This window comes from Daldinia decipiens (assembly GCF_022478715.1).
Source record: "Daldinia decipiens strain CBS 113046 unplaced genomic scaffold F4813scaffold_70, whole genome shotgun sequence".
NCBI classification, from domain to species: domain Eukaryota; kingdom Fungi; phylum Ascomycota; class Sordariomycetes; order Xylariales; family Hypoxylaceae; genus Daldinia; species Daldinia decipiens.
Window position 1 is genome coordinate 1 of NW_026054613.1, and position 25,724 is coordinate 25,724.

The 25,724-nt window shown below is 43.4% G+C and overlaps 4 protein-coding genes across 4 annotated transcripts; all 4 read right to left on the bottom strand.

The window, feature by feature from the left end:
• Window positions 1–1,830: 1,830 nt before the first annotated feature.
• Window positions 1,831–9,699, bottom strand: F4813DRAFT_401241 (uncharacterized protein; the record flags this gene model as incomplete). Its single annotated transcript, XM_049248382.1, has 5 exons — window positions 1,831–2,747; window positions 2,811–7,391; window positions 7,477–7,852; window positions 7,920–9,023; window positions 9,085–9,699. The coding sequence occupies 5 exons, from the start codon at window positions 9,697–9,699 to the stop codon at window positions 1,831–1,833; spliced, it is 7,593 nt and encodes a 2,530-aa protein (XP_049094405.1).
• A 1,832-nt stretch (window positions 9,700–11,531) lies between these two features.
• On the bottom strand, window positions 11,532–14,048 carry F4813DRAFT_377933 (putative salicylate hydroxylase). Its single transcript, XM_049245296.1, has 10 exons — window positions 13,731–14,048; window positions 13,494–13,609; window positions 12,834–13,426; window positions 12,717–12,772; window positions 12,603–12,666; window positions 12,434–12,533; window positions 12,141–12,372; window positions 12,005–12,047; window positions 11,642–11,953; window positions 11,532–11,580 (listed from the first exon to the last, which is right to left on the bottom strand). Exons 2-9 carry the CDS (start codon window positions 13,578–13,580, stop codon window positions 11,890–11,892), a joined length of 1,239 nt encoding a protein of 412 aa, XP_049094406.1. The 5' UTR covers window positions 13,581–13,609; window positions 13,731–14,048; the 3' UTR covers window positions 11,532–11,580; window positions 11,642–11,889.
• Window positions 14,049–19,720: 5,672 nt separating this feature from the next.
• Window positions 19,721–21,076, bottom strand: F4813DRAFT_394684 (uncharacterized protein; the record flags this gene model as incomplete). Its single annotated transcript, XM_049247596.1, has 6 exons — window positions 19,721–20,097; window positions 20,153–20,220; window positions 20,272–20,389; window positions 20,441–20,607; window positions 20,668–20,867; window positions 20,927–21,076. 6 exons carry the CDS (start codon window positions 21,074–21,076, stop codon window positions 19,721–19,723), a joined length of 1,080 nt encoding a protein of 359 aa, XP_049094407.1.
• A 2,658-nt stretch (window positions 21,077–23,734) lies between these two features.
• Window positions 23,735–25,641, bottom strand: F4813DRAFT_401244 (general substrate transporter). Its single transcript, XM_049248383.1, has 4 exons — window positions 25,447–25,641; window positions 24,444–25,398; window positions 24,035–24,390; window positions 23,735–23,978 (listed from the first exon to the last, which is right to left on the bottom strand). Exons 1-4 carry the CDS (start codon window positions 25,582–25,584, stop codon window positions 23,856–23,858), a joined length of 1,572 nt encoding a protein of 523 aa, XP_049094408.1. The 5' UTR covers window positions 25,585–25,641; the 3' UTR covers window positions 23,735–23,855.
• Window positions 25,642–25,724: the final 83 nt, after the last annotated feature.

The window sequence follows — 25,724 nt, forward strand, 5'->3', positions numbered from 1 at the left end:
CAAATAATATAAACGTTTTATTTTATACGTTTTAATTATTAAAATATTTAAATTTAAAACTTAATAATAATATAATAAAATTTATAATAAAATAATAAATAAATAATAATTTATTTAAAATTTATTTTAACGCATATATATTATATTATATAATACCGATTAAAATTTTATTTTTAAAACTTATATAATTTAAATATATAAAACTTTTAATTATTATATAATTAATATATATTAAATAAGCGTTATATAAGGTTTAATTTATTATATTTTTTATAATTTAATTTATTAAAGTAAAATTATAAAAACGCGTGTTACACCGTTATTTTACATGAGATTAAAGATTTTTAAGTTATTTAACATGGTTGATTAATTTAACACCGGTATTATACAAAGTTAACTTATAATAAACACGTAATAAATCCACTTTTATTTAAATATAAAGCTTTTAATTAATTAAAAGCCTTTTATAATCGATAATACAAAAAGATATAAAATTAATTTTTTAAGATTTTATCCTTTTTAATAAAAACATCATTTTTTTTAAAATAACCTTAAATCGTTATATATCGATAACTTTATTTTTAACCCGTTTTTAACGTATTATCGTCGCTTTTAATATCTTTTAATAATTAAATAACTTTATAACACTTTAATATCGATAATATCGCTATTTATGTAATTTAACTTAATTATTATATAAGGTAATAAAATAAACTTTATAATTAAACAATTAAAAACTTATGTTAACTTTAATATAAATACGCATTTTAAGCTTTAAATAGTTAAATTATTTAATAACTTTATTTAAAAGCTTATTTAATCATTAAAGAATTAAATAAATATATTATTAAAAATAAGGTTAAAGGAGTATAAATTCGATATTAAAACTCGTTAAAAAAGTTTAAAAACAACGTTAAAAAGTGGTAATACTGTTAACGTATCAAACTTGTAAAAGCAACATTATTTAAGGACAACCTTGTTAAGAACAACCTTGTTAAAAACAACCTTGTTAAGGACAACCTTGTTAAGGACTGATTAATTTAAATGAAAAGGTTTTAAATAACCTCACTTATAAATTAAATAGTGTCAGATTAATCAGCCATGTCAGGTGACCTAAAAATCCCTAGTCTCATGTAAAATAGCGGTGTAACACGCGTTCCCACGATTTTACCTCAATCAATCAAATCATCAGTAATATAATGAATTAAACCTCATATAACGCCTATTCAATACGTATTAGTTGTGTGACAAATAGCTATTTATAACCCGAAAAAATGCTGGTACAACTGGCACAAGCTAAATTAGGTATAAAATTAAGTAGTTTAATTTCATTGGTCGATAGCACTAGAATTAGATTATCTTGTAATACTGTACTAAAAATAGTGGAGGTGTAGTTTTATACCAGTTAAGGGGATAGCTTAAGTAATACCGTGCAGTCCCTTTTTTCTTACCAAGACCATATGTGCAAGACTTTTGGACCTTTCGTAAGTATAGCTTGACCAATGAACGCTTGCGGTGCCTTAGCGAGATGCTTATTCCAGTAACCCCACACACGCTCTCTACCCCACGGGCTGGGCGTATAAGTTGAAACTATGTAAGCATTGATCAACTAGGTTAATGGTTTTCAGAGAATTCTCATCACGATTTTATATACTACCCTGGCTATTGATATCAAACTAGAAGAAGTCATAGGTTCCGAGCCGTACGAAAACGAAATGTCATTAGTAGGAGACATTTATTCTTTAACAGCCGCTACATGCTATAACTACCTACTCTTAACATATTGCCCAACTTTACTAGTTAAACCATATAATATATATATATATCCATCTAAGTCCCGCTAGCGTACCGAGATAAGAAAGCGTAACCATCATTAATAGCCCGAACAGCCTCTTCATTTCCTTCATGGCTGCGATACATATCAAACAAATGAGCAACATTGTTTATAAGTCTTAATTCTGAATCGACGCCCTGGCTGCGCAGCTCATCAGCCGTGCGCTGAGCTTGCTGCCAAGGGATCAGATCATCTTGGTACGGGTGCACTAAGAACGTAGGGGTGCGATAGCTGCCATTTCGAATGTGAGCTAGTGGGCTGATGGCTTGGACCTGAGTGGGTGTGGGTGTTGGGAGCTGTGGCATTCCTTTCTGTTGTGCATTCTTCTTTAGGCCGTGGACTAGGACTGGCACTGTCTGTCCGTACCAGTTCATGTGGAGGACAATACGCGAGCGAGCGTCATTCTTGGCCATCCACCCGCCCGCCGCTCGTGACCCTGTGGGGGGGTTATATGCTGTTATTGGTGAGTCTTCTACACCGTCTAATAAATTATACGTTTCCGTCATGACCGCGTCTCCGTAAGGCTTATTCTCCCGCGACCAGGATTTATCTTCGTAGTCTGTGGGGCAGTAGAAGGCTAAGATGGCCTGTGGCGGCTGTAGGCCTTTGCTCGGAGAGCTCCAGCCTAGGCTCAGGGCGAGGGTACCTCCAGTTGACCAGCCGACCGCGACTACGCGATCGCCATTAATTCGGACGTCGGATCGCTTTCTGGCGAGGGATGGTAGTATGTTGCGCACCCATCCTAAAGCGTCACGAACATCTGCTATGGGGCCCTCTTCCAAGGTGGTCTCTGGACAGAGTCGATAGTCGACACTAACAGGAACGAAGCCGGCGTCCAGCAAGATCTGGGTTTGCTTCGGACGTATGTCTTTTCTTGATAGCATTACGTGACCTCCTCCATGTACCATCAAAGCTATACTCCTTCGTCGTCAGTAAAGAAAAGGTACGAGTAAAAGGGCTAGCTAGTGGTTCTTACCAACAGGTCGCGTATCGCTACCAGTCTGCAGTGTTGGTGGGTAGTATATGTCGGCTTGTAATGGTAGGGTTCCAACATGCTTGAATATTACTGTCTCCTGCGTCTCGGGAACTATCTCTAGCTCCTGGTCCGAACCATTAACCGCGGGGCTCGAAGGCTGGGCAGATGGTGATGCCGCTATGATGCGTAAGATTTTACTCTCCTCGCTAGAACCCGCCGACCAGTCAACCCATTGGAAACCCGACTCCTGGAGCTTCGTTTTCCATCGCGACGCAGGAATCAGGGCATGTGTGCGATCGTCTTGGAACAGCCACCAACCTTCGACCAGCCCCCAGACAAGATCGTACCAAAATAGGTTTTCCTCGTTCTCGACGAGACATAACAACCCGTCTTTGCGTAGTAGACGTCGAATATTGGTGCATGATCGGACAAGGTTCGAAGTCGCATGGATACAATTAGTTGAGATGATTAGGTCGAACCGTCCCTGAAGGTCTGTGGGAGGCTCATTTTCAATGTCTATAACCGCATATTCCATGAAAGGATGCTGGGCGAATCTCCGCTTGGAAGCAGTTACTAGTGATCGTGAGACATCGGAGAAAGTATATACAATCTTTTCCTTCACATCACTCTTCTCGAACAAATCAACCAAAGTCTTGGTCGTTCCGCCAGTACCACCACCAAGCTCGAGGATGCGGATCTCGCGCCTGCCCTGGAATTTCTCACATACGTTGGACAAAAACCGCGAAAGGAATGATGTGGCGGCTCGGAATAGGGGTGCTGTAGCGTACACAGCTCCCATAAACCTGCGCGCTTCGGCATCGCCGAACATAACGGCTAGAGGATCTAGCCGACCTGTAAGGCAATCGGCGAGCCGGGCGCCAGTGTTGCGCAGCAGCTGGTGTTCAATTGCATATTCGGGAAACTTTTCAACGATGGCGCTATGCAACTCCTGAGACGATGCACGGGTCACCAACTGATCCGTCTTGATGGCCCTACCTTCTTCAAGCGTAATTAAACTCGCGTCTTCCAGAATTCTGTGCATCTGGGCTACGAGCTTATCATGTTTCGGCAGGTATTTAAAGTCAGGCAGACGTTCTCCAGCGCGAAGCGTACGTATATCACAACCCAGGTCGGCCAATGCTTCCACGGTATACGCGACGACTAGTTGTGCCTGGAACGGATACACGGCTTTGCGGAAACCTATCAGGCCGTGCTTCTGCGCGTCTTCGTCGAAAGTGTTTCTGTTTGCAGAGAGCCAGTCATTAGCAACAGCTGCGATGCCCCCGTAATCGTTAGACTCTTCTTTTTCTTCGTCATGCTCTTCGTGGTCATGCGTTAGTTCATTTAGGCTTTGTATTGCCGGAGTAGGAGTAAGGGTAGATGAATCCCCTCCTAGAATCCGGATTAAGGATTGGACATCGGTCAGATCTTGCAGGTCATCAATACATAGAGTCACCCCAAAGTGTTTCTGAATCTCGCTAGATATCTCTGTAATCATGAGCGAGTCAACACCCAGGTCAGCTAGGTCGGCGTCCGGTTGAACCTCTTCGATGCTCATTCCGAAGATATCGCTCAGCATTTTGCGGACCGATTGGTTGACCTCAGAAGCGGCAGAGGGAGTAGCACCAGTGTCGGGCTTGGAAGTCGTCGTGGAATCTTCATCATGTCGCGTTATATCGTTGCTAAGGGGAAGCTGTGGCTGCTGTGTCCGGAAGGCATCCGCGAAGACGTTGTTTGTGGTCGATGGAAGCGAGGAGGACTTAGATGGTGTATGAGTGATTATGTTTCCGTTTATCTTAGACAAGACCCTCCGTAGTGATGTGAGGGATACCTGAGTAAATTCGGCGCCTAAGAAGGCTAGGACAATGGAGCCTGTTGTGGGATCTAGGACGAATATGTCGTTGACGAGCGTGTTCTTGCCCTTAGCTTCCATGTTGGAATACACCCTCCACGTCCGGTTCTTGGAAGATGTGCCTTGGCCGACTGACTGCAGTAATGACTCGCTCCATAGTACTTCTCCGATGGCGTTGCACACAGAGACGTCGTCATCGCCGCCGCCTTCCTGTAAGCAATTTGCATGAATGCCCGCAATCTGCAAGAAATTATCGACAGCTAGGGGATCAGAGAGAGCAGAAGCAAGACGATCTGCTTCGGGGCTGTGTGGCATAAGAACATCACCGACGACTTCTCCATTAAAAGCGATCGTATTACGAACCCCCTTATAGTATGGAGCATAGTTGACGATACGGCTGAATATCTTATACAATATATCACCGGCAAGTCGGTTCGCTTCGGGAGATGAAGCAACTTGGTCATACCGTGATCTTCCTAGCAAGCGCCCGAGGGATTGGAAGCGCGAGGATGCTACGGCTGCGTCGAGTAGGGCTATAGTACCTTGGGCGTGGCTGGTATGCTGAGTTGGTGGTGCAGGTCGGCCCCCGGTTTCAAGAGATGAGAAAAAGCGGAATGACCATTTCGTACTTCTACTTTCCTGTTTAAAGCCAATTCGAAGAGACCCGTTGGGTTTTAGTCCTAAAGGCGAAAGGATATGCATATTCTCTATTTGGGGCACCTTAGAGCTGCTCTTCGCCTCGGCGCCTTGGAGTGCTTTCGCGGCCCGGATGGCCAACTCGAAATATAAACCTGCCGGACATAGACTCTGACCAACAACCGCGTGGCCTTTGACGCTTAGATTGAATATTTCATGCGAGGCATCTACAGCGAATATGGCTTCTCCGTCCACATCTCCGAGTCTTCGTATTAATTCTGGTAGCCCCGTAGTAGGCGGTGGCGTCTCAATCGCAGCTTGTGGTCCATAGGGTCGGAATTGTATCCAATGTTTTGTCTTAGCGAATTGGTACGGGGGTAGATCCAACCACTTATACTGATCCCTTTGTGTGCCATGGAAGGCCCAAAAATCTACATTTGATCCAGCTCTCCAAAGTCCAGAAGCAGCCCTAGAAAGACTACTCCAAGGGTTGCCTTTGCCTAGATCAATCGATAAAAACACGTCTTTTTCGCTGCCTCGTGTGGTTGGCAGTGCGCGACGTATCATGCCAATAATTGGGGATACTGAACCGGCCTCGAGCCAGACTGATGACGGATTTTGGTTGGTAATCCTTTGGACGGCCTCGCCGAAATAGACGGGCTCGCGGGTGTGGTTCGCAATCTTAGCAACGTCAATGCTGGTCCAACTCTGGTTGGGCGAGCACGTCTCTAGGTGAATTGATGGCTTTCTCCAGGTAAGGGTTGAGGCTAAGGCTTGGAGGTCATTTAGAACGGGATCGGCAAGGCGAGAATGATACGCATGGCTGTTAGCCAGTCGAACCGTCTTTAAGCCCGGCGTTTCCCGACAGACCTTCTCGGCCGCATCTACTGCTGCCGCATCACCAGCGAGTACGATATTGCGGGGGCCGTTGTAGCAGGCTACGTCGACTGATTTCTCTTCAGCAACTGTCTTGAGTAGGTCTTCAAGGCACTCCGTGTCGCCCTCAATCGCTAGCATGACGCCGGGGTCCCCGCCCCAAAGCTTCTCCATCAAGCGAGCCCGGCCTGTAACCAGGCGGAGGCCATCGGTAAGATCTAGGCTACCGGCCACGACAAGCGCTGTCAGTTGGCCAAAACTGTGGCCTACCAGAGTACTTATTTGCAGCCCGGCGTCCAGCCAGGCCTGAGCACTTGCATATTGTACTGAGAATAACATGGCATGTAGGAAGACCAAATCATTTACAGGGGTCGAATCAAATATGCGCGGGAAGAACGACGGCAAGCCTAGACGCTGGCAAACCTCGTTACAGCTTTCGAGGTGAACTCGCAAAAGCGGTGTATTCTGGACGAGATCTCGTGAAAGATAGATGCTACGGCCTGTCTGGCCGCTGAAACAAAGCACTACTGGTGCTGGCCACTGTGCCGCAGCTGTCTTCTTTTTCCTGTCTATGCTCCTCTGAGATACAGGACATGAGCCAGAGGCAATGGCTTCTAGGTCTTGCCGAAGGGTGGTAAGGCTCGCAGCAGTCCACGTTGAAGCATATTCGAGTGCTCGGTTCTGCTTGCGGGCCAGATTATACGCCACATCACCTAATTTAATCGAGGGGTTTCGGTCTAGGAATGCTTTTAATGCGGTGCTGTATGCACGAACGCTTTCTGTTGTCTTCGCCGAAATGAATATTGGATATTCAATCTTGTTATTTTCTGGCAATTGGTCGATAACATCTTCAGTCGCCAAACTACGGCGATACTCACGAACAATGATAGCGGCATTGCTTCCAGCCGCCCCGTAGTTGTTAATAAGGGCCGCCTTCCACGTGCTTGTGTGCCATGGGCGAGCCTGTGTGGCAATTGCCATCTTGTCCGGCTCCAAGGCGGGAATTTTTGGGTTGAGACGAGTAAAGTTGGGTTGCTTAGGGATTATGCCGTGCTGCATCATAAGTAACGTCTTGATGACTCCCGCTACTCCTGATGAGGCTTCGGTATGACCGATCACATCCTTCACCGACCCTATCACAAGCTCTTGTGTACGATTTGAGCTACCGAATGCACTTCGTATACTAGCACATTCAATAGGATCGCCTACAGGGGTTCCTAGAGTTTACCCTTCGTCAGCATAGTTTTAAACGAATATGCGATGGATATTGTATAAGTCAGGGGCTGCAATATTTCAGCTTACCCGTTCCGTGAGCCTCTACATAGGAGACCTCTGAAGGCAACATTGCACCTCCGGCGAGGGCTTGGAGGTATAAATCGCTTTGCGACCGTGAGTCCGGTACAGTGATAGGACTGCAGCTCGAGTTTTGGTTGACTGCTGTCCCCGTGATAGTGCCAAGTATGTGGTCGTTATCAGCTATAGCCTGTGCTAAAGGCTTGAGGACTAACACACCGGCACCCTCACCACGACAATATCCATTTGCCTCGGCATCAAAAGCCCGCGAGGCACCTGTCGTGTTTAAGAAAGAGGCAGCTGCCAGGTTCTGATAGAAAGTAGAGCTTGTAATTACATTGACACCTCCAGCAATGGCGACGGAGCAGTCGTTTGTTTGAAGAGCCTATTGGTTCAAAAAAGTGTGGTTAGTAGCCTGTAACTCTGCGTGTGAAGTGCGCGGATATATTTACCTTACAAGCATGATGAATAGCAACGGCGGACGAAGAGCATGCTGTGTCAAATACAATAGAGGGGCCAGTCCAACCAAAATGGTGGCTGACTCTACCACTGATGAATGCTCTTATAGTTCCAGTAGCTGAGAACGCGGTTGCGTCTTCCGAAGCTACATTATCCTCATATTCGACGTAGCCCGCGCCAATGTAACATCCCACAGGGCGATGTGGTGACTCTGACCCATCTGCGTATCCGGCCGATTCCATGGCTTCGTATGATACCTGGAGTAGAAGCCTCTGTTGAGGGTCCATTGATGCGGCTTCGCGAGCAGACATGCCGAAGAAGCGATGGTCAAATGCATCAGGATCATGTAGGAAGTTACCAAAGAAGGGACCTTTAGGATTGCGCCACAAGTCCGAGGGCTTGAACCGATTTTCAGGTACAGGCGTGGTTGCATTTCTTCCAGAGTTAATCAAGGACCAGAAATCTTCAAGAGAATCGGATTGCGCGTATCGACACGCCATGCCAATGACGGCAATGGGTTGGGCTGTTCCCACGGCCGCCGGAGAAAGAGAACCGCTCGGGGTCGTCTGACCAGTAGCCAAGTTGCCGGTGTTTATGCCACTGGAAGGTGAGCTTGTTTCTGACGATGGAGACTGGTTGAAGCATCCGTTGGTGGGAGTATCAGTAGCTGATTTGAGAGATCGAGGTACGGCTCCTGGGCTGCTGCCAATGGGTATTATTTTAACTGGTTGACCATCCCATGTATCCAGCGTTGCTTTAACCGTTTCATACCATCTACATCCATCCAGCAGGATGCAGTCTAGAGCAATTTCATGAAGCGCCCCTTTCGTGATAATTTCCGTGTCTAAAGTAGATCTCAGGGGCACGGTCAGCTGTTCAGCTGCGGGGAACTGAAAGTTTTCATTATGCTGGAACAGCAACTTTAGCTGTTGAATGATCTCAGTCCTCTCTGGACTGGTCGTGTGATATCGGCCGGAAAGGCCAACTGGTTTAGCGGATAAACCGCCGTCTGCGAGTTTTCTGGCGAAGCTCGTAAATTGGCCCTCTGGTATCGTGAGCGTGACCCTGTCAATATCAGTCACGCAGGAGATATATGCCTAAATGTCATATAAGCCATGGAGGAAAGTCAAATAAGTGGGTAGCTATATCATAACTTACCTCCGGGAAGGACGCCAGCGTCCTTTCAAGATATCCCTTCTCGATGTTCGAGGTCCATCCAACCGACCACGTAGAGCTGGACCGGGAAGAATCCTCACCCTCACCCGACCGTTCTAGTTCGTCTAGGTCTACGACGGCCCCAATACAAACCGCTAGGCGAATTGCGGTATTCGTCCACTTCTCTAAGTCATCTCTATCCCGCGCGCTTGCTACGACGGTAGCAGCTAAGAAGCCAACACAGAATCCCTGCACGGTGCCTTTATAACCTAGACGGAGATATTCGACAATTTGCGACATAACAGTCAATGGAACGAGAAGTAAGTTGCAAGGGGCACTTAGCCGGGGTGCTTCTTCGTTCTGATTCTCAAAGAATGTACCTAATCGTTGTAGTTGTTGCTTGGCTCCTGTGAGACGCCTGAGGCTAGGAGAGCTCAGTTGAACCGTAGTCTCCCATAATGAGGGCAGCTCATTTACAATCTGAATAAGGAATCCAAGCCTAGGATCCTCCAGAATTGCCTTTCGAAGGTCTGTAAGACGGGATGGTACCAGCCGAGGGATCTGAGGCCCGAACAATAAGAGGGTGTTCGCGGCCGAGTTTGTGGCGGCTGCATACATTTTTCAAGTATTGATATCTGATAGCGCTACTACAAGAGATAATAAAAGTTCTTAAGAGCGCGGTATACCATATAAGTACGTGGGTCTCTTTAAGTATATTATGTTAAGTAATGTTGTTATTGAGTCTCAATCATGAAGTTGATTCATACGGGTGCCGTGTTGAGATGTATTTTCAGGTGCTAGATAGGTTTTAGGGGTCGAATCATGTTTTTATAAAGATGACGGGCTCCCAAACTTGGACATCATGTTTACACGATAAGCTACTCTTACATGGGAGGCGGTTCTTCCTAGATGATCAGCATCCGTATAATCAGTATATAGTTCATAAGAAAGACATGACGAACAAGGATACTAATCGCCATATCCCTAGCAAAGTCGTATCGTTCCGCGGTTCTGCAAGAAATTAATGAATGAATTAAGTACCTTGTATAAGACAATCTCTAGGTTTTATTTGGTTTGTCTACCTGTTTAATCCATTAGTTATGCATACCCGTGCTCTTCGTTGACGGCTTTCCATCTTTAGCTATTTCTTCTTTAGTGTAGTTTTAAAAAGCTTATCGGAGTAGTAATAATACACTTACTACCTTAAGAGTTTTATTATATAAAATGTAAATTATAAACGACTTTTATTTTTTTATTAATACACGTGCCGGATTAAAATAATCATGTTATATTTTTATTTTTATTTATACTTTTTTTATTTAACATTTTAATTTTTAAAAATAAAGTTTAAATATATTTTTTTATTTACATGTAAATTATTTAAATTATTTATTTTTATTTATTTATTAAATTAATCAATTATATTAAATAACTTAAAATTTTTTATTTTATGTAAAATAACGGTGTAATACGCGTTTTTACGATTTTACCTCAACTAATTAAATATTATTAAATAAGCCTTATATATTACTTATTTAATACGTATAATTGTGTGACAGTTACTTTACATGTGCGGCTAACACATAAACATGGATTTTAAGCTTGGTGTAGCTTATTTCAGGCCACTTAAGATGTATTCCTTGGCAAATATCCCCGAGAATGTTTGAGTACATAGTCCCGCTTTGGAATCAAGAAACTCCGTGTCGGAACTTGAATGCTTGATGCGCTCGCGATTTGCATATACATAATGCTACCAAGTCCTGCATTGCTAGCTAGCCATACATGTGGTAACTTTGGATCAGGATCGCAGAAGGATTCGAAGGGTTGAATGCTGACCTCCGTGAACTTCCAACTTCATAGGCTTTATGATAATGGGGCATACCTTATTAATAACTTGTCACACAACTAATACGTACTGAATAGGCGATATATGAGGTCTAATTGATGGTATTCATGATGATCTGATTGGATTGAGGTAAAATCGTGGGAACGCGTGTTACACCGCTATTTTACATGAGACTAGGGATTTTCAGGTCACCTGACATGGCTGACTAATCTGACATAACTTAAGTTTAGGTACCTTTTAAATTTTAACACAAGTTCATTAAGAGCCAGTCCGCCCTTTCTTAAGGTAGTTTTTAGCGCATTATAACCTTTAATGGATCGTTCCGGGCCGGCCCGCTAGCTATGTACAAACTCTAACTTTAGTCATAATGCCCCGCTATTGTCTGTGCAACCAGCCCCGAGGTACACTGATGGAAAATCATCTCATACTCTGTGTCAGACCAAAGCAGCGGTAAACGTTCATCTTTAAGCATAAGTTAGCGTCAAATTATCAGTGCAAGGATTCTTTTGCACCAACCAGAATTGAGATACAGTATTTTCGGTTTGATATTTGATTGGGTATAATTGTATCCGGTACTTTTGCAAGGCTAGTTGATTATATAGTTCGGAACCCTGATATATGTATTAAGCATGTTCGGACCAAATCTGCGAAGTCTGGACCTCAAATTAGACAATCCCCCCCTCGTTTTGCGTAGAGCGGGGTTTCATTTCACACATGCCAAAATATGTGCTGACCCAGTCAGCCATCATTTTACTTGTTCTTCAAGTACCTAAAGTAGTCGTGACTTGGGGTTGAATATAATGAATACTAATAGCTATTCTATCACAATATATTCTATAACGGTGTCATAGATACATATTTTGCATCTAAAAACAGGCTATTTGTAGAACCCTGTAACTAAGCTACCTTTGTAAACCTCACAGACCAATCAAGTATCAGGCTGATAGTGAGGGTACTGCTGATCAATTCTTAGGCTCTAGTCCTTCCAGAGCTAATGCCTCCTTGCACACTTTAAATACGTCAACGCTGGAGGAGTGAGCTCATGTCTTATAATATAGCAAACTAGGTCGAACTTACGTGTAATCATGCTTCAAACGTGCGGAGAACGAGGTCGGTACATCTAGTAAGGTCAGTCACCATCGAATATCACAATGAGGTTGTGAAAACTAAATATAGAGAGTGGTCTAATTGGTGGGGCAATGAAAATACATACCAGAGTCTGGAGGGTCAGCATAACGGCGAACTCGATCCTCAACCTCTTTTTCCTTGCCGAGGCGGACTCTAGATAGTGATTGAATTCTTGATGCGCGAAGTCTACGGACTTGTTCGTACGTAACGAGACGACTAGACACATCCGTTACCGACTCTCCATTACCGAAAAGAGCACCTAAAGCCCCGGCATCTTCTATGGCCTGATTTGCGCCCTGTGCGCCAAACGGGAGCATCTGAGATACCCTGATGTGAGCCTCTTCAAATAAAGTAAAAATGATATGGGCCGTTACGTACTGGATGGGCTGCGTCCCCTATTAGCACGAATTTCCCTCGATGCCAAATTGGAAGCGGATCATGATAGGAAAGAGGCCAGTCGGTGACATTTGGAGCTACGCTAAATTCAATATCCCGTTAGGTTTTCAACTTTCATGATATACACCCAGAAGGGAAGCTGAACACTTACTTGATGATATGAGCTATACTAGGGTGGTAGTGGCCAAACTCTCTTAGCATGAGAGACTTTAGATCTTAACAGATTTTAGTATGAGAACATTTAGTGATTTATATTTATGCTTACCCGTGTCATCGCCGTGAGTACTTCCATGAATACCCGCGAAATTCTGGACTTGCCCGCTGTGTGTAACTATGTCAGGTATATTCTCCCCAGTTTTGCTTACACATTCGGGAAGCTTACTTTCGACAAGTATACCACACCATATGTCGTTCTGTCTGAGAGGTTATATCTGCTAGAATACTGTTGCCCTTCCCCTTTACTTTCTGCAACTCGCGAAAGTGTGGATCATCCTGTAGGTCAGATGTTGGTATCATAAACCGGAATGCACTTAGTCCTGAGGGAGTAGATCTCGTCGCTTTTTCGTCTCCTAGCACTACGCCCCTCAAAACGGAATGTAGACCGTCAGCACCGATGATGAGGTCCGCATAGTGCCTTGTTCCATCCTCTAGTACAACAAAGCCTTCTTCGGCATTAGCTGCGACCACTTTAGATGCTAATTCAAGATCTAAAGTGGAGGTTAGACGCAGAAGTTCGTTGTGCAAATCTACACGATGCACAGTATAGAGGGGCGCCCCGAATTCCTCGCGAGCATTGATTAAATCTGCACGGTGAAGGGGTTCTAGCGTGACGCCATTCAATACCTCGAAGCATGTCATGTCATCAGCTCGAGCCTTTGCGAAATCGAAACCCAGGCGAGATAGCACGCGCGCCCCATTAGGGGTTACGAGAATTGCAGCACCCACTTCGGCAGCAAACCGAGACTTCTCTAAGACCTATATTCTGTTGGCACTTCTGATAGAGCTAACTCAAGGTTGTTGGTAAACAGGAATCTCATCCTACCTTTACAGAGTGGCCGGCTTGCTGAAGTGCGACAGCGGTACATAGACCGCTGATGCCGGCGCCAACAATAAGTACTTGGAGAGTCATTTTGAGTACGTAGAGGACACCTTTGACACCTAGATGTTTCCGAAAAAGACGAATTAGCGCAATCCTCTAGGTTTTTTCACATCTCCTGTATTACACAGACTAGCTCATTACTAAGAAATTATGTATCCTGGGAACACAGTTAAGACTTACATGTATCTATATCTCAAAATCCGGAAATCACGATATCGGATATATAAGCAGAACCGATCACAATAAAGAGATAATCATTTTAGAAGATGTGACATACCACGTCCCAACCGACCTCGGTCGCTTCCCATACTGAATAGGCATCTAGCTACCTTGCATCGTAAAATTTTGGAACGAAGGATTGACGTTTCATGCATTCCTGTGATGAATAGTGAGGAGGTTGTCTCGCAGAATGCCGTCAAAAAACATGCCCCATACTGCAGTGGCTAGTATGGGATATCTTCTTGACGCTATTATGTCTTGTAGAATGTAGGATTTAAGAAGTCATGAAAGTGCATGATGTACATAATGTTTTTTAAAGTCACCCTGTGGGTTAGATCTACGTTTTCAATTCACTCGTTTATCTGGTTTTATTGGTTGGCATGCCGCTGAAATACCAGGTTCTTTTCAATATGGCCTGGCCCCCATTTGCAATTTCACTGTTTTGTTGTAACGGTGTGGTACATAGGTACTTATATTACCTTAGGTACCTCTTTGTACAAGTTATACGCCTACCTTGTAAATATACTCTGGATGTTTACCGAGGCTGGCTCTATGATACTAGGATTAAGATTCTAGCGTAAGAAGAGGACAATTGATTGGCTTAGCCAGCGTAAAACTGTATACATAGGTAGGTATACATATATGTAGGAGCGCCTTTCGCGTATTCCTTTTTCTATGTAATAGGTCAAGTAAAATTATGCCTCTGATATAGCGCAAGCCTTCAAAGGGGATATTACTTATCCGAGTGCAACTTATGAACCTAAGTCGACGATAGGGTTCGTAGAGGTTTTATACACGCTTCTAAACACCTGATTCATGACATGCAGAATGGTTTGCATTATCCAGGAGAGTGTCTGGGTATTTGCTTGTGTGTTCGAAGAGTTTTCGGAGATAAGTAAAATGCGATAAAATGTTTATTATGATTCCATCATCCTGTTAGCTAATGTGCTGACGTGGGATCTGGCAGTGCTTCCCACGAAGTGCTAGCGTAGTAGAAGCTTTTATCCACCGTCTCCAGCAGGGAGATAAGACAGAATATCTATGATAGACTAGAGAAAATTTTTTCGTCTCGTTCTCTCGTTCTCTTGACTTTAGTCCTGGCAATACTATGTCAAACTGTTCAAGGGTCCTAATCCAGCCGGACTTTACGGCGAACCTAGTCTCTCCAGTGGGCCCGGCAAAGCAAGTTTTCCATGTCCTAAACCAGGCAGATCTGTTTTATTACTAGGGATATGAGAGTGCTAGGAGACTGGCGCCCTCGGATCCATCCTACCCCCTGGGGAAACAAGATCCCAACGACTATGTAGATAATGTTGGGTTATACGTCAATGGGTGGGGAGTGTTACTAGTGTATCCACTATCGCGAGTTATGTAATCCCGAGACATCTAGAACAAAGGACACGTTTAGTATGTATAGACTCAGACTCTCGTAGATAGATTAGAGTCCCTTACGGAAAAGCGAAGTTGTTTCCCTACTGTTTAGTTCCACCTCGTGACAGGCAGCTTATGGTAGTGGGTAAACCGATCGATCGCTAGACGATGGAGCGCATCGTTAGCTACATAAACGTTCGAACTACTAAGGCCGAATTGCGTGTTTGTAGATGCATTTAGGTATCCTATGTTTCCGGGTACTACTAGTATGCGATCCCTTCGCAGAAACAGGGTGTATAGAGGCAAACCTAGGGATAAGGATACCGTTTAGGAAAAGATCATCCGAAAAGTTGACTTCAAATCCAGGTCAAGATACAGATATTTAGGAAGGTGGTTAATTCTTTTGTCATTTTGCCGGGTCTAGTTCCAGTTTCATGGGCTTCAATGGCAACTTGCTTTCTCAACCTCCTGCGTGTTATCGGTCTTGTCTTTAATCCCATTAGCCGGACGAGGCGGCCGCCGGGACTATAGGCATAGCAACCTTGAAATCCCATGCAGAGAAGGCAAGGGTATTCTCTTATGTATCGTAGTTTAGTCTTTAGCCCAGCTCAGTGGCGAGAACTACATTACGATCGGCTTACCCTTCTTAGGAACTTGGTTCGCTCTGGAAGTCTATAATCGGTTAGGTATAAGATGGCGGGATTAGAAGACGTATAAGGACTAACTTGTTAGCATGGCGACTGATGCAGCCGTATACATTGTCTATAACTCGAGACACTGTGAAGGTATATCGAGCATTATAATCTGCTCGCAAAAATGTTCCGTAGGTACATAGCTATTGCAACCCTAAAATGTCAATATCATATCAGTCTCGAGGTAGGTATCTAGTTCGTCTAACGCAGAACGGATCATGCTTATTTACATCGTCGTGGGTATCCTCTTTACTCCTACCCACAACACAGGACATTGCATGCATGACTCATGAGAGCCGGTAAGCACCCTTATATATCCCGCATATAGACGAATATCATATCATTAGTTACATGCAATTATAATAGTTCACGACCTGCCTAAGCTAAGTCATTAAATATACGCGTTTATGATTTAGAGGTCATCATGTTATTAGCCTCAGCTGGCGTGTAGTACGAATGCCACTCTCTCGATCTCAATCAGATCTATCACACACAATGCGCACAGATAAGGATCTGGTTAATGTAACCATACCAACAATTTCGTGGGGGTTTTCCATACAACAACAGACTGATTCGGATACGACTAAACCTTGCGACTTAAATCGAACGCTCGAGCTACCAGCCCTATCGGCTCGAGTATGCCACACTGTCATGGTCACATGACATGGGGGTTACTATGCTTCGTGGTGTAGGGACCCTTATGTATACCTTAGCCCCACTAATTTAAACCCTACGCTAATGATGCAGGCTGCACGTAGCCCTTGGCAGGTGGATCTGACTAAGGTATTACTAGACCCCTGCAGTCTACAAGGGTGTTTGTATTGTACAGTCGGTAACTTCTTGCTTGTGAACATGTTTCGATTTTTTAACAACGATATTGAATTCCAGATGCCGATCCTCTCCTACTTCATCTAACATGTAAGCCAGCTCCTTTCAACTTGCACCAGTTAATTCATTAACACTTAATCTTCGTCTGAATAAGCACATTGCTACATAGTAGCCATACGCCATTTTCTACCATCGGGTATCTAAATGCACTCAGCCGTCATATATCGCGAGCGATATCGCAACTGCTTTAGCGGAGGTGTCGCTGATGCACTAGTGATGTCGCCAGCGCATGTAAGATGCATGGAAACGGTAAACTTACTTCCTCCAAAGGGTTTACTTATTCACGCGTACCAGTTGATAAATCGTATGATCTTGTATCAAATGTTGAGAACTGTTGTGCAACTTGCATACTAAGACGAACTGTTCGTCATCAAAAACAAGTATCTTGTAGAGAATATTAATAGATAGTACGGCAATGGTAGTGAAATTTCAAGTAACTCTTTCGCCAAATAATTATCGGAGTACTAAGGTAAAAGCTCGAACTCCTATTTTCCGTTCTTTCTCTGCAGATTTAGCATACGCTGTGTTCTTTCCCATGAAATTATCACCTCCTTTCTAGTTCCCCTAGCCCAACGCAAGATATACGTACCTATTCTTCATGCACATCACACCAATGTTATAATATTGTCGGTATCAACGGTATGAGGAATATATACCAATAGGGCCTTCAAGACAGTCATATTTCCTATTATCCATCAACCCGTAATAAATTAATGGATTTATTAGTATTATTGAGATTCTACATGAGACATTAAAATGAAGGGTATCTTCGGTATCGTTAGCTACAGGTTGCTATATATAGCTTAGGGTTCCGCGAGGAATAACGAATATATTTCCATACTTCTTGCTCCAACTTGTGATATTTAAGCAAAGCCTTGTCTTACATTATCTACCTACACAATTACAATGCTGGCAGTTTCCCGAGGAAGATTGCCTTCTCGGTTTATAGCCTTCCAACAGAACACCCGAGCACTATTAATGAGTTATATCATGAACATATTTAGTTGTTGTTTGAATGATCTCGGTAAACTCACCCTTGAAGTTTCTTCAAGCTCTGATGCTCTGGATGATTTAGGGACTTAAAACACTACGTCGTCTATACCCCAAACATCCTCATTATTTCCATACCATCTTATTTAGGTGTTCACTTCGTTGCTTTTTCTACCTTGTCAGATCCCCAAGTCTGTTCAGTTTCGACAGACCAATTTGGATGTCAGATTTGGTCCTAAAACGTCGAACCACGGAAACCTCAACGCACAAGTTGTAGGCCCATTTCCAGCATTATAGACGTAGACTCTCGTAGTGGGGTTAGAATTCTTTGCGGAACAACAAAGTTGATTCCATGCCGTTTGGTTCCACCTTGTGACACCCATTCAATGATGATATTGAGATGCTGTATTTGTACAGTTGCCAGAGGCGCTTTTTTAATATCGAGATTGTCGAGCTAGGTAGCCTGCTCAGGAAGCTTGCTAAGCCGATAGAGTGCCACATGCTCGAGCTGCTGATGTAAGGGGTCCATTTTTGGTGACGGAGGACACGTCTACTGGTTTGTTATTATAGAAAATGTGATTGGATATGAGACATTTACGAGCAAGTTTATATATTTTTAAGTCTAGAGAAAAGAAAGAAACCTCACAAATTAATATCGGTATAATAGAAATACTTGAGTTTGAAAAGCCTGCCTACCTATAGTACCGCAAAGTTAATACTCTACAGCCAGTCACCAGTTTATTATCTATAGTTACTTGCCCAGATATCTTTAAACCATGCGTTCCTAGACAGGTACCACACATGAATGTTTGGGACTATGACCCCAGCTGCTTCGAGTAGAGCCGTTTAGGTTATTCACGATAGACATTCGAGTAAAATGAACAATGATGATATTGAAGTTGGCCAAGAATAAACCACGTAACATTTTTCACGAGTATTAGTATCATATGCCGATTCTTTAGGATTACGTTATTCAATTAAGAATTACTTGGAAAATATATCTAGGTATGCAATCTTGAGAGGAGAATATTTATCCCATCAGGATGATATCAAATACGATATCATTTCCTAACTTAGGCGTGTTCGACCCTGCAATAGCCGCATAAATCGCCTACGCTGACTACTTTATCGATGCAATTGCATACTCTGCATGCACACGTGTTGCTCTTGTCCCTGAAATTGACAGGCTGGGCCATGTTGCCGATTTTATCGTTTGTTGAATAGATATTTTCCTAACGAAGATTGGGGTATATGATTAGATCTTAGTATATCTGCGGCGATGTAGTAAGCGATCAATTGTTGTGCTATGTGATATTTGGTGACTAATGATGCGTATAATACTGAAATATATACTTAACAAACATCGGCTCAATAATGAAGTTATGTCGGAACAATTGTTTAGAAATGTAACCGTTCTCCGTTGCGTCCCTGTCAGAATTCTATCTGGATGAGACATATAGAACAAAGGACATGTTTAGTATATAGATATAGATTCTCGTAGTTAGGATTAAAGTTGCTTCCGGAACAACAAAGTTGTTTCCATATACTGATTTGAGTACCTCGTTGAGTTAATTGTTCGTGGGAAATTTCTCATCACAAGCCAGTTCTCATTAAAAATGAAACTATAGGAGCCTAAGCAACTTCGTTCTATATCGCCTGAGCGTAGCATAACTCTATGAGTGACTACAGACATGGTTCTGCTTCCATCATATAAAATATTACTAAGCTTTGTCCAATACGTGACCTCGAACTTGCTGCTAACCCGTAACCTTTAAAATGCTAGGTTAAGCGTATACCTGAAAAAGAATCTAGGCAACACTCGCAGTTCCATTGATATTTATATGTTGATAAGTACCTAAGGTATATCCTGATGGTAAATAAACTAGTGCACTTATGCTAAGATAATGAAGCTCGACGTAGCATTACTATCGTAGTCGACACCATGGAGGGCTTCTCTACCCAACGTGGTTTTGAAATTGTATAAAGCAACCATGCCAGTCGTGTAGCTATTCAGTCACTCCCCCTGTAATTATCCTCGTATGCAACAGTAACTTCCCGTGTCCTTTGAATAGCTTGATTGTCCCTTAGTATGGTCCGCTCACTGCCATCGTCCGAGTTCCGCCTGGAGGCACCAATCGTCGTCACATTCGCGTTTTTTCCATCATGCCGAATAGTACCCAAACCTATCTCCATATCTGCAGGCCTTGGATTTCTCATCCTCCCTATTGTAACTATACCACGAGATCCTTCACTCTGTTTGTAATATCGATCCGAGATGGTCCCACCCAGTAGTCGAACCCAGATCGGTCGGAGTACTGGAACGGATACGCAGATAAGTGTAATGGTAAGCTCACTGCTGGTCCATATCACCGATTCTGCTGTAGCAACTGCATTTCCGGGGGCTGTTAGACAACAAATCAATGTAGTGGGCTCTCAACTTACACAAATAATCCTCGGTATGACTTAGAACATAGAGACCGGACGTTCTAACAACTCCGCAAATCCCTGCCCTATTCAAAGTCAGTTTGTAAAATGTAGTTTAATGTTGAAATACGCCTTACAATATTCCTAAACTGAGAGAAACGCAAATTGTAACCTTTTCCTTTTTTCCCATGTTTAACTTCCAAAGTACCATCCAAGGGAATCCTGCTAGGAAAAAGTCCATCGCAGCAGACCAAGCTGTGTCGCGTCAGCCTCGGTTAGCTTTTCAAATTACTACTAGGTACTTACAACACATGATGTATGCAATTGTAGTTAAATCTAAAGAGCAATATTCGCGCGGGACACGCTCGTCATAGAGAGACTCGAATGGAACGCACTGAGCAAAGACAGTGATGGAAAGCAGAATAGACCAACCCATCATCGTGGAAATCCAGAACCAGAGTACTACTTTGTGCCTGGTTATATTTTTGTAAGCATTAGGTACTCATCGAGTTAGGATTTGGACTGGACCCTACCATTTCTGAACGACAATGCGCATTAAAAACATGCCGACAGCTGCCTTGCTGAGTCCCATCGCACATGAAACAATGCATTGAGCAACAAGTTCCGCCTTGGTGGCCATTCGCACATCTGGCTTGGAGAGATCCGTGTTATGTTGACCGAAGCCATAATGACAAGAAACCGTTATGGCACATACGAATGCAACCTGTACGATCTATTGTTTCCTAGTTGGTATATTGAATGGCTTAAAGGGGCTAACTTGAATTCACATACCCAAGTTGACATAAGAACCCAGTCGTCAATGCCAATACCTTTGGTCGATGAAGTACGAATGACGACTCGCGTACCAATGAAGCCTCCAGCGAGTATGGCTTCCGTGCATACGACGGCGATGACTACTAGGCCCTGGTTTCCGAGAGGCATTACGAATCGTGACCTCTAAGCACAAAAAGAAAAAAGAAATAATGCCCGGGGACGCCACCGATTGCTAGATTGTTGAATTCATAAGTCAATGGACTGGCCGGTAATCGAATATTACTGTAGAATATTTGAGTTAAAGATATTTGTAGTTAAATCTTTTTTTTCTTGATGAGACACCTGTGGAAGTAATCGTTATATGATGATTATCAACCACGGTACTGAGCGCAAGGACATTGCCAACCCTTGGAGTACCATATGTACATAGCATAAGCCTCGGGGTGTGAGCAGGGGCAGTGGTTGTCAAAACTCTTCACTGTCTAATTTCCAGACTACAAGCATAAATCCCGACCAAATAGCAGACCCTGATAGTAATAGACAATACGCCGATTCGCTAAGAATAACAGCCTCAGCTGTTCTATTTATCTTTTCTAGAATAGAACCTATACTGCTGAGATTTTGGTGTTCGCCATTAAGTTAATTGTGTACCAGGAGGACCGGAACAACACCCATTGATAGGAATCAAACTTAACATGATGAATAACCAACGAATCTATCATTGCAGTCGCCAAGAGCAATTTTTTGTCTGGGAAAGCCTCGCGTGTTATCCTATCCCATGGAGACCTACGTAAAGCTTAATTAAGCTTAGAATATAGTTTCAAAAGCCATATTCCAACCATTTTCTTGTGGGACTCGCATGAGCCCAGGATCGGATGGATCAAGATCCTAAAACGTACTGTTGGTAGCCACTCACTCCATACGGGAAAACAAAGCAAAGTTTAGATATTAGATTTTTCGCCTATTCAGCCCTGGGTCATGCGCGTACCGAAAATTCCGGACTTTTTTGGGGGGGGGGCTGATAAAGTTGGACCCGTAAGCATCATTGCATTTTACGACCGTAAAACCAAACATGCGGTATTCTCTATCATACAGTACGCCCCTTGTAATAATGTTATTCAGTGGACCCCCATAGCTATTTCGCTGAAATCTTGAAGCATACGTCTATTGCCGCCCTATAAGATTGTTATAGTCTTCGGAAACCTTATTTCAGAGTATTTTATGCTATAAAACCCTAGTATAAATAATAGTTGAGATGTTTTAAAAGGTGTTGTTCTATTCAGAAATAGAAACCTTGTTCTGTGTTCTGTGTCGTGCAGTTCTCCAATCATTGCCAACATCTTCTTGGCAGAGTGGACACGGCTGCACAATCCCTGAGCCGCTTCAACGCTATGAGGGGACCGGGTATGCGGACCGAGCCGAGGTGGCTGTCAAAATCCGTAGTGTTGGTGCAGAAAAGAAGAAACTTCACACCGAGAATCACCTAGTTTAAGAGGTACCTAAATAGCCTTTTGGAAGTATGCCCTTGGACTTCTTACCTAACCCAGTTCTCTAGTATATGTGTTTCTTCCAGTTTATAAAGTAATTTCAAAGAGCATTGGGCAAGGGAAATATCTGACGATAAGGTTCCCTAATGAAGCAATGATGCCACGAAACCTGCAAAACATCTATGACAGGAGGGCACCCCTTCGGCTGCTATAATAGCCCAAATTTATAACTATTACACAGCCGAACATATTAAACATCTTTAATACCTTCAATGCTTTCAACCCCGTAAAGCCTCAAGAACTAGAGAAAAAAATAATTAAAAAGTCGTGTTTTGATAAAAAGATGATATAGTAAAGACTTCGAGAAACACAGGATACATCCAATTAAAAAAAAGCTTTAAACGTGCGCACAAATGAACTGCCTCTTTCGAAGAAGGCTGTCCAAAAATAATAACCCTTGTAAATTCGGGCAATGTTCAGCTTGATACTAATAACAAAAAACTACGTGTACAGGTCGCCAAGATAATAACAGGTAGTAACGCCCTCCACATCCCCATATGTGAACCCACAATGGGGTTCCCACCATATGGGGGTTTCGCGCGAGAGAAGAAAAGCTGGCTGTTGATTGAAGATGCTAGGATTGGGATCTTCGTTATTATACTTACACCTAAGATGATATTTTCTTAATTGACTAAACCAATTATAATAAATTTTATACAAACACTTAAGATATTTCTGGATGTCTGAATAACACACGACCTTCAGTCGCGTTGATGTACATAGTTACATGTACATCTCCCAAATATCCTACAAATATATTTACAAAAGCAAAGGCCACATACCTTCAAGTCACAAGAACTATTGCTATAACAAGATCGACACGTACATTTCGGCATAAATTTGCCTATGAAACACTGCAAATCGCTCGGAATTTTAGACGAATCGGATTTTATCAGCTTTCCAAAATTCCCGAGTATTCTTTGTCGCTACCGAACTCTACCAAACTAAGGGGAACCTAGTCGTCATATGCAATCCCCTGCATTTCCTGCGGCGTGTACACGTAAAATAATTTACTATTTTCATGAAGCTTGAAGTGGTTAGGTACGTTCGAGCCTAGCAACTTCCCCGTCAAAATGTTTTATACGTGCCCTACGGAACCCCAGCTTACAACTACCTATCCAAGTTTACTATATTTAGCGAGCAAAAAGAACAAAACAATAAAATACAAAGTAACATTACGTAACAAGGTATCCTGTTAATGATCTCCATTCAGCATGAAATGTTGATAGACGTGAGAAAATTGGACTGTCTTGATTATACCTAAGTTACACATTAGAGACTGGATTACTATACACTATTCTACATGACTAGAAGTTGCTAATGCTCAAGCTACATTCTCATCACTTCCTTTTCCCACGAGATCATCATCACAATAACTACCTAATCTTTGGGATATTACGTCAGACTTGTGTCTTGTCGCCTCTAGTCTCAGTCCGGACTTTGGTTGCAATGGCGTCTTTCAAATCAACTGCAACTTCGTCCCCGAACTTTGCATTAATTTCTTCAAGCGTCAGGTTCTTGGTCTATGGAGAACATTAGTCATTACATACACTATAGACTTGGCAAGATGGAAAGTTACCTCTGGGAAGTAGACTGCGAGAAAGGCTGTAGATACCACGGTGACAGCTACGAAGACGAGATAATATTTCCAACCGATATTCTTTAGTGCCAAGTTAATCGGTGCGCTATACGCAAGAGCGTTGCCATAGAAGGATGCATAGGCAAGAGTAGAGCCTTCACTGCGTAGATGTGTAGGCCATATCTCTGAGCCGTAGACATACGCTGTACATTCGATCGTCGAGGTGAAGGCAAACCCAAAGATGAAGTACAGGGCAACTATGGCATTGATTCCAGGCTGGTAGGTGGTGTCGAGATAGAATTTAATTAGTGCCGTCATGATGGAAAGAATTACTGCATTGACTATGCCTCCAATTACTAGTTCGGCACTGTTAGTGAATGCGACAGGAGACAAGCCAGCGAGTACTCACCAAGAAGTCTGACACGACCGACTCTATCCACGTAAGTTACATTCACCGCGCACCCAAGTATTAAGACAACTGTCCATGCGCAACCCAAACCAAGTTGAAGAGTCGTCCCGAATCCAAGACCGCCCATTAGTACTGGTATTAGATTGGCAATGGCGGTTATCCCGGTGCCTTGCGCCATAACCCATAGCAATATGGCACAGAACGCCCGTTTGCGAAGGTGTGGTGTTGTAAAAATATAGATATACCCCGTAGGAAGATTTCTCTCCGCTTCAACTTGAGCCTTGATTTGTATCGCCTCAGCGCGAGCAAGGGTACCCTTTGGGTCCGACTTAGTGCTATGCAGCCGCTCGAGCTCGGCTTTGGCCTGTTCCTCTTTGCCATTCCCCATTAGCCATCGTGGTGACTCCGGAACAAATATTAGCGAGCAGGCGAAGATAACTGCCGAGGCAGCTTGAACTATGAATATCAGACGCCACTGGACGGAATTTTGGACGAAACTGAATATCAGTCCACACAACGAGCACACGATATAGGCTGTGACGATACCGACACCTTGAAGACCAACTAGTAACCCACGAGTGTGAGGAGGTGCCACTTCGCTCATGTAGACAGGGCTATTAGCCATTACCATTCCCGCACCGATACCGCATAGGACACGGGCAGCAAGGAGCATCGCAATGTGATAGGATGCCGATTGCAGAACGCCAGCCAATATTGCTACGAGGGCAGCCACAAGATTGGCTTTTCGACGACCCCATTTGTTCGATATAGGGGCCTGTATAATAGCCCCAATGAAAGCACCGCCTAGGAAACTTGCCAACAACCCATCCATTCGTGCAGTCGTATCGGGAGTCGTTAGGAATTGGGCAATGAAGCTAGTCTGTGCCAATGTTCCACTCATAGAATTCGCCGAGAAGCCGTAGAGAAAGCCACCCATAGCCGCCGTAACGCATACCTATCAAGATCAGAATGACTTGCTCTAGTGACGCGCTCTTTGGCATACCTGAACTGCCCGCTTTCTGGTACCTCTAAGGTGAGTCAGGACATCATCCTCGGTACTGCTTGCATCGCTACTTTCCTTTGTGGTAGTAGCAAGCACATTGCTGGCTATAGAACCCTTCGACGTGTCAATAGACTCCATTGCCAGGCATTAGGTGAATTTTGAGTCTGATGAATGTTGACGAAAGTGCGAACAGACGCGACCTATAAGCTCAATAAAAACTCAAGTAGCTAACATCGTGTTTACTAGCTGCTATTGCTGTTACGCGGTACATATCAACA